Genomic DNA, 9316 nt, shown 5'->3' with positions numbered 1-9316 from the left:
ACGTCCATTTGCTTCCAAATTGGAGTAGATCCTGTCTCGAAGAATTCTCTGCAGTAATTTCCCTACCACTGACGTAAGGCTCACCGGCCTGTAGATCCCTGGATTATCCTTGCTACCCTTCTTAAAGAAAGGAACAACATTGGCTATTCTCCAGTCCTCTGGGACATCATCTGAAGACAGTGAGGATCCAAAGGTTTTTGTCAAGGCCAATGTTAAAATTATAAATGCGTCAATAAAATGTTTCCTGAAAAAAAAAGGCCATCCTGGGACAATGGGCTGCAGGGAGAAACTGACAAATTGGCAGACTTGGTGGCACCTGTTTTCCTTATTTGGGAAGGCCTACGTGCCTCGGACACTAACGGCTGTGGCTGACTGAGACCCGCCCAGCCATCAAGGTGGCGACCCTAAATTGGTCGCGATCAATCAGGGTGATCTATCCCTGACCGATCCATTGGACATTCACCTGGGACCGCCCAAAAATACGCAAAATTCCCAAAGGATAAATGATGCTGCGCAGCCCACCATTTGCTCTCTTACTGCAGCTTTCGACAGCCAACAACAACGGTGAACCCTTCACCAGCCAAGAGGAAGACCATCCACGCCATCCACAGAGGGACCAGAGCCGAGGACACAGACGACCAGCGACAGATATCCAGCACTGCCAGACTACCAGATCTCAGATAAGGACATATCTGCTCTGCATTTGCCAGTCACCTGGAAATTTAAGTTAAAGGACGGGTTTTCTCCGACGCCCCCCACCGGGCCGGAGAATCGCTGAGGGGGGGGGGGGCGACGTGAATCCCACCCCGATGCCGGCTGCCGGATTCTCCTGCGCCAGTTTTTTGGTGGGGGCAGGAATCGCGGCGCGCTGGTCGGGGGCCATTGGCAGCGGCACGCCCGCCGATTCTCCGGCCCGCGAAGGGCCGAGGTGCCGCCCATTTTCGGCGGGTCCCGCCGGCGTAAAAGACAGCAGGTCCGTACCAGCGGGACCTGGCTCTGCGGCGCCTTGCGGGGTCCTCAGGGGGGCGCGGGGGGGGGGGGGCGGGGATCTAGCCCCGGATGCATGATATGCAAACATGCAACCAATGAACACTCAGAATAGGACACAGCCAATCTGCAGTGAGGACACTCAGAGGTGGCGTCACCACAAGGGGGCATGACATAAACACTATAAAAGGGATGAGGCACTCAGACCCTGCCTCTTTCCACAGACAGACATCTAGAGAGTTAGACAGGGTTGATAAGCAGCATCACACCCCAGCACGTGGCTTAGAGCAAGCTGGTACAGTTAGACTGAGTTACTACAGTTAGATTAGCAGAGAGTCGAACTCATTTGAGGTCTGTGTTAATAGTTCAATAAACACGTTGAACTCATTTCAGAGTCTGGAGCATCCTTTAGTTAAGACTGCATCAAGTAGCAGCCTGTGTTATCCGAAGCAGAATCACATAACACCGAGGGGGGGGGGGGGGCCCCGCGGTGGCCTGGCCTGTGATCGAGGCCCACCGATCCACATGCCAGCCTGTGCCGTGGGTGCTCTCTTTCCCTCTGCGCCGGCTGGTGTAATGGTCCACCATGGCCGGCGCGGAGAAGAACCCTCCTGCGCATGCGCCAACTCACACCGGCCAGCAGAGGCCTTTGCTGCCGGTTGGCACGGCGCCAAGCCCTTCGGCACCGGCTGGTGGGGCACCAACCCCGCCGTCGCCGGCCTAGCCCCTGACGCTGCGGAGGATTCCGCACCTTCCTGGCGGCCCGACGCTGGAGTGGTTCACGCCACTCCTCAGCGGCAGGACAACCTGACCCACCGGGTAGGGGAGAATCCCGCCCATGGTCTTTCTAGTTTATTACTGTATGTGTGTGTGATTGTCTAATATTAATTTTATGTGTGTGGAATAAAATATTATTGTATTAAGCAACTTGTGGTCATTTGTCCATCGTATACGGGTTAAATACACACTGTGGTTTAGAAGGTACAATAGTTTCATGTGATTGTTAAGTATTGTTTAAGGGGTAATTGTAAGCTATTTTCTGGTGTGATGTTAAAGATATTTTAATATTGTGTTTGTCATAAAGTTTGTTTTGAATACCATATACCTATTTTTCATGAAACCACTCTGGAGCAGAGTATCCTTTCCTCACCGTCTTACAAAATTAAAATTAAATATTGGGGTTTCTGTCCTGTGTCTGAGGTTGGGGTCTAATCTGGGATCGTAATACAGGACACATCACTGTTTACAAACATGGCCAAGGTCCGGAGCGCAAGGTGTGGATTCTGAATAAGAATTTTCAGAGAGAGACAATGATTTTAATCAATGACTTTTATTGATCAATTGGGAACATCGTGGAGTTGGTCGAACCAGATTGTACAATGTTCTCTCCTTCTGCATGAAAACCGATTGAATCCCCGAACACAACCCCAAACATTGTGTTTGTTAAATTCATTTCCTCAGGTAAAGCACCCAACCCCCCCCCCCCCCCCCACTCCCCCACACCCACCAATCCCGATGAGATCTGTGGCAGATGGAAAAGCCCCACAGTCAAAAAGCAGGAAGTCGAACACACAAATGCATTCCTTCAACCCATTTGGAGGGGAGGGGTGGGGGTAGTATCGGGGTACCACAGTTTTTGGAAAGGGTGAGGAGGGAGTCCCACAGTTTGGGGATGAGAAGTCCCACAGCCCTAGGTGGGAGTGGTGGTGGGGGGGGGGGGGGGGGGGGGGTCGGAAGGAGTGAGGAGCCTCTGGATCTTTGGGAAAGGGTTCCCACAGTTTGGAGGTAGGGTGGGGGAGGAGGTCCCTCAGGTCAATGGGGGAGGGGGAGATCCCTCAGGTCAATGGGGTGGGGGGGGGGGGGGGGGGAGGTCCCTCAGATCAATGGGGGGGGGGGAGGGGGCGGAGGTCCCTCAGGTCAGGGAGGGGTCAAGGAATTGCACAGTTGGTGAGCGATGGGGTCCCCACTGTGCGGGGAGAGGAGTCCCACAGTTTTGGAGGGGTGGTTTGGTGCGAGGAGTCTCTGGATATTCAGAGATCGCTGGAAATGGATTAAGGAGGAGGGTTAGCAGGGGAGGAACTGGGTGGAGCCCCCCCCCCCCCCCAACCACCACTTCACTCAATGTGCGGCCATGGTTTCCTTGATCCAGTTCACGTAATCAAAGACATCGGTATAGACGGCGTAGCTGGACTTCTGGCACGCCGCGTCGTAAGAGAGGATGCCTGCCGCGTAGCTGACGCCATTCTCCTCCACCACAAAGGCAGCACCATGGTCACCCTGGCAGACATTCTCAGCCAGCGGTGAGCTTTCGGTACAGAATTGGTCGTGGCTGTCAGCGGCGATGAGTCCAGGATGAGTCTTCTCAAAGTGCTCGTGGCAGGCGGTGCTGTTGGCCACATGCATGTTGACGGAAAGAAGGTGGGTGTGGAAAAGGAAATTCACACCTAACGTCCAGCCCGCCAGGTGGCCCACCTTACCCTCCACAGCCAGATCATGCTGCGGCAGGCAGACAGGCATGATGTGGTTGGAGAATGTGACATTCTCCTTGAGCTTGACCAGCGCAAGATCGTTGCGGTATTCCACAGCATCCCTGACTCTGTGGTGGTAGATCACCTCCTCCACGTGCACCTCGTGGCTGCTGTCGACCTCCCGGACATACTCGATGCCGATGTAAGCTTTGATGCCAGCTTTGATGTCCTCGATGGTCCGGTTGTGGGCCTGCAGGGCGTGGGCGCTGGTCAGCACCCACTGGTGGTCAATCAACGTGCCAGCGATGATCTCGCCATATGGAGTCTTCAGCAGCAGATTCCAGGGTGAGGCACCATTGATCACCATCCTCCCACCTACGAATTGCTGGTGTGTCTCCAAGTGGAAGACTGGTTTGCCACATTCGACTGGAGAGAGAGAGAGAAAAAAACAATTAACAGCATGACATTGGTCCCTGAGAGAGAGAGAGACTCCCTCTTTAACAGGGATCCCTGACGGAGAGAGAGAGAGAGAGAGGCTCCCTCTTTAACAGGGGTCCCTGACACAGAGAGAGAGAGAGAGACTCCCTCTTTAACAAGGATCCCTGACAGAGAGAGAGAGGCTCCCTCTTTAACAAGGATCCCTGACAGAGAGAGAGAGGCTCCCTCTTTAACAGGAGTCCCTGACGGAGCGAGAGAGAGAGACTCCCTCTTTAACAGGGGTCCCTGACAGAGAGAGAGAGAGAGAGACTCCCTCTTTAACAGGAGTCCCTGACGGAGAGAGAGAGAGACTCCCTCTTTAACAGAGGTCCCTGACAGAGAGAGCGAGACACTCCCTCTTTAACAGGAGTCCCTGACAGAGAGAGAGAGACTCCCTCTTTAACAGGGGTCCCTGACGGAGAGAGAGAGAGAGAGAGAGGCTCCCTCTTTAACAGGGGTCCCTGACACAGAGAGAGAGAGAGACTCCCTCTTTAACAGGGGTCCCTGACAGACAGAGAGAGAGACTCCCTCTATAACAGGGTCCCTGACACAGAGAGATAGAGACTCCCTCTTTAACAGGGATCCCTGACAGACAGAGAGAGAGAGACTCCCTCTTTAACAAGAGTCCCTGACGGAGAGAGAGAGAGAGACTCCCTCTTTAACAGGGGTCCCTGACACAGAGAGAGAGACTCCCTCTTTAACAGGGGTCCCTGACACAGAGAGAGAACATAGAACATAGAAAATAGAACGATACAGCGCAGTACAGGCCCTTCGGCCCTCGATGTTGCACCGACATGGAAAAAATCTAAAGGCCATCTAACCTACACTATGCCCTTATCATCCATATGCTTATCCAATAAATTTTTAAATGCCCTCAATGTTGGCGAGTTCACTACTGTTGCAGGTAGGGCATTCCACGGCCTCACCACTCTTTGCGTAAAAAACCCACCTCTGGCCTCTGTCCTATATCTATTACCCCTCAATTTAAGGCTATGTCCCCTCGTGCTAGCCACCTCCATCCGCGGGAGAAGGCTCTCGCTGTCCACCCTATCTAACCCTCTGATCATTTTGTATGCCTCTATTAAGTCACCTCTTAACCTTCTTCTCTCTAACGAAAACAACCTCAAGTCCATCAGCCTTTCCTCATAAGATTTTCCCTCCATACCAGGCAACATCCTGGTAAATCTCCTCTGCACCCGTTCCAAAGCTTCCACGTCCTTCCTATAATGAGGCGACCAGAACTGTACGCAATACTCCAAATGCGGCCGTACTAGAGTTTTGTACAACTGCAACATGACCTCATGGCTCCGGAACTCAATCCCTCTACCAATAAAGGCCAACACACCATAGGCCTTCTTCACAACCCTATCAACCTGGGTGGCAACTTTCAGGGATCTATGTACATGGACACCGAGATCCCTCTGCTCATCCACACTACCAAGAATTTTACCATTAGCCAAATATTCCGCATTCCTGTTATTCTTTCCAAAGTGAATCACCTCACACTTCTCCACATTAAACTCCATTTTCCACCTCTCAGCCCAGCTCTGCAGCTTATCTATGTCCCTCTGTAACCTGCAACATCCTTCCGCACTGTCTACAACTCCACCGACTTTAGTGTCGTCTGCAAATTTACTCACCCATCCTTCTGCGCCCTCCTCTAGGTCATTTATAAAAATGACAAACAGCAACGGCCCCAGAACAGATCCTTGTGGTACGCCACTCGTAACTGAACTCCATTCTGAACATTTCCCATCAACTACCACTCTCTGTCTTCTTTCAACTAGCCAATTTCTGATCCACATCTCTAAATCACCCTCAATCCCCAGCCTCCGTATTTTCTGCAATAGCCGACCATGGGGAACCTTATCAAACGCTTTACTGAAATCCATATACACCACATCAACTGCTCTACCCTCGTCTACCTGTTCAGAGACTCCCTCTTTAACAGGGGTCCCTGACACACAGAGAGAGAGAGACTTCCTCTTTAACAAGGGTCCCTGACACAGAGAGTGAGAGAGACTCCCTCTTTAACAAGGGTCCCTGACACACAGAGAGAGAGAGACTCCCTCTGTAACAGGGGTCCCTGACACACAGAGAGAGAGAGACTCCCTCTGTAACAGGGGTCCCTGACACACAGAGAGAGAGAGAGACTCCCTCTGTAACAAGGGTCCCTGACACAGAGAGAGAGAGAGACTCACTCTGTAATAGGGGTCCCTGTTGGAACCAACAATTCTACGGACACGTGCTTGTAGGATTAGAATAGCGGTTTTAATATACTCACACCAGAGCCAGCCGGTTAGCCATTGAACTTTCGGTGAACGGGCCGGCTGACCATGTGGCACTGATATTTATACAGCAGCTCCAGGGGAAGGAGTCCTGGGCAGAGCCAAGGGAGAAGCCGCATACAACTCGAGCATTCCCAGAGCTGCTCCCCCTGGAGGACAGGTAGTGTAACAGCACTTACAATACAGACACATGTATGTACAGATTACAATCCGGTGTGAATCACATTCACCACAGTCCCTGACACACAGAGAGAGAGAGGCTCCCTCTTTAACAGGGGTCCCTGACAGAGAGAGAGAGAGAGAGAGACTCCCTCTGTAACAGGGGTCCCTGACAGAGAGAGAGAGTGACTCCCTCTTTAACAGGGGTTGCTGACGGAGAGAGAGAGAGAGACTCCCTCTGTAACAGGGGTCCCTGACAGAGAGAGAGAGTGACTCCCTCTTTAACAGGAGTCCCTGACAGAGAGTGAAACTCCCTCTTTAACAGGGGTTGCTGACGGAGAGAGAGACTCCCTCTTTAATAGGGGTTCCTGATGAAGAGAAGGGGTTGCCCTTTTTCACAGGGATCCCTAATGGAGGGAGACAACTTCTCTGTCCTCACTCAACAGGATTTGATAAAATTTGCACCATTACCTGGCTCACATGTAGGAACTTCATAATCAAGGTCTGTATTTCTCCATTTCCCATCGATGGTGCACACATACACTCCTGCAGAACATATCAAATATAGGTTAGAACACAGCACTGCAAACTTTTATACCCCTGTCCCATTTCCACAGATTCATTCCAGAGCTCACCACCCACTTACACTCAGTACTGACCCTCTGACAGTGCGGCACTCCCTCAGTACTGACCCTCTGACAGTGCAGCACTCCCTCAGTACTGACCCTCTGACAGTGTAGCATCCCTCAGTACTGACCCTCTGACAGTGCAGCGCTCCCTCAGTTCTGACCCTCTGACAGTGCGGCACTCTCTCAGTACTGACCCTCTGACAGTGTAGCATCCCTCAGTACTGACCCTCTGACAGTGCGGTACTCCCTCAGTACTGACCCTCTGACAGTGCGGCACTCCCTCAGTACTGACCCTCTGACAGTGCAGCGCTCCCTCAGTACTGACCCTCTGACAGTGCAGCGCTCCCTCAGTACTGACCCTCTGACAGTGCGGCACTCCCTCAGTACTGACCCTCTGACAGTGCGGCACTCCCTCAGTACTGACCCTCTGACAGTGCGGCACTCCCTCAGTACTGACCCTCTGACAGTGCAGCGCTCCCTCAGTACTGACCCTCTGACAGTGCAGCACTCCCTCAGTACTGACCCTCTGACAGTGCAGCTCTCCCTCAGTACTGACCCTCTGACAGTGCAGCACTCCCTCAGTACTGACCCTCTGACAGTGTAGCATCCCTCAGTACTGACCCTCTGACAGTGCAGCGCTCCCTCAGTTCTGACCCTCTGACAGTGCGGCACTCTCTCAGTACTGACCCTCTGACAGTGTAGCATCCCTCAGTACTGACCCTCTGACAGTGCGGTACTCCCTCAGTACTGACCCTCTGACAGTGCGGCACTCCCTCAGTACTGACCCTCTGACAGTGCAGCGCTCCCTCAGTACTGACCCTCTGACAGTGCAGCGCTCCCTCAGTACTGACCCTCTGACAGTGCGGCACTCCCTCAGTACTGACCCTCTGACAGTGCGGCACTCCCTCAGTACTGACCCTCTGACAGTGCGGCACTCCCTCAGTACTGACCCTCTGACAGTGCAGCGCTCCCTCAGTACTGACCCTCTGACAGTGCAGCACTCCCTCAGTACTGACCCTCTGACAGTGCAGCTCTCCCTCAGTACTGACTCTCTGACAGTGCAGCACTCCCTCAGTACTTTAAAAAAAAAATTTAGATTACCCAATTATTTTTTCCAATTAAGAGGGCAATTTAGCTTTTTGGGTTGTGGGGGCGAAACCCACGCAGACACGGGGAGAATGTGCAAACTCCACACGAACAGTGACCCAGAATCGAACCTGGGACCTCAGCGCCGTGAGGCAGCTGTGCTAACCACTAGGCCACCATGCTGCCCTTCACTCCCCCAGTACTGACCCTGTGACAGTGCAGCACTCCCTCACTACTGGCCCTCTGACAGTGCGGCACTCCCTCAGTTCTGACCCTCTGACAGTGCGGTGCTCCTTCAGTGCTGACCCTCTGACAGTGCGGCACTCCCTCAGTACTGACACTCTGACAGTGCGGCACTCCCTCAGTACTGACCCTCTGATAGTGCGGTGCTATCTCAGTACTGACCCTCTGACAGTGCAGCGCTCCCTCAGTACTGACCCTCTGACAATGCGGTGCTCTCTCAGTACTGACCCTCTGACAGTGCGGCACTCCCTCAGTACTGACCCTCTGACAGTGCGGTGCTCTCTCAGTACTGACCCTCTGACAGTGCGGCACTCCCTCAGTACTGACCCTCTGACAGTGCGGTGCTCTCTCAGTACTGACCCTCCGACAGTGCAGCACTCTCTCAGTACTGACCCTCTGACAATGCAGTGCTCCCTCAGTACTGACGCTCTGACAGTGCAGCACCCCTTCAGTACTGACCCTCCAGCAGTGCAGCACTCCCTCAGTACGGACCCTCCGAAAGTGTGGCGCTCCCTCAGTACTGACCCTCTGACTGTGCGGCACTCCCTCAGTACTGACCCTCCAGCAGTACAGCACTCCCTCAGTACTGACCCTCCAGCAGTGCAGCACTCCCTCAGTACTGACCCTCCAGCAGTACAGCACTCCCTCAGTACGGACCCTCCGACAGAGCGGCACTACCTCAGTCCGGACCCTCCGACAGCACGGGCTCCCTCAGTACTGACCCTTCCCCCCCCACCCCCCCCCCCCCCCCCCCGCCTGCCCCGCAGCACCGCTTGAACACTGATTTGAAAACGCACCTTCATCGCTGAAGTCTCTCTCGTGATAGTTAGCGTCACAGGTATATTTGATCGCAGACAGGTATGAGGTTCTCCCGTGTGTTGTTACATATTCAAAGTGTCCATGGTCTACATGCTTCGGAACTGGACAGGAAACTGAGAGACAGAATTGTTATCTGATTAGAAGGGCCTTCTGACACCGA

General features: G+C 53.3%; 1 protein-coding gene across 2 annotated transcripts in view; it reads right to left on the bottom strand.

The window, feature by feature from the left end:
- Positions 1-2885: 2885 nt before the first annotated feature.
- Positions 2886-9316, bottom strand: part of LOC119979482 (haptoglobin-like) — a 25859-nt gene continuing 19428 nt past the window's right edge. For both annotated transcript variants that reach the window (XM_038821761.1, XM_038821762.1), the window contains exons 6-8: positions 9135-9269; positions 6851-6925; positions 2886-3881 (exon numbers count right to left, since the gene is read on the bottom strand). In XM_038821761.1, coding sequence (XP_038677689.1) covers positions 3106-3881; positions 6851-6925; positions 9135-9269 — 986 coding nt within the window. In that variant the 3' untranslated portion in view covers positions 2886-3105. The remainder of the gene's footprint in view (positions 3882-6850; positions 6926-9134; positions 9270-9316) is intronic.

The sequence above is a fragment of the Scyliorhinus canicula genome, chromosome 16, assembly GCF_902713615.1.
Source record: "Scyliorhinus canicula chromosome 16, sScyCan1.1, whole genome shotgun sequence".
NCBI classification, from domain to species: domain Eukaryota; kingdom Metazoa; phylum Chordata; class Chondrichthyes; order Carcharhiniformes; family Scyliorhinidae; genus Scyliorhinus; species Scyliorhinus canicula.
This window is presented reverse-complemented; position numbering and strand designations above follow the sequence as displayed.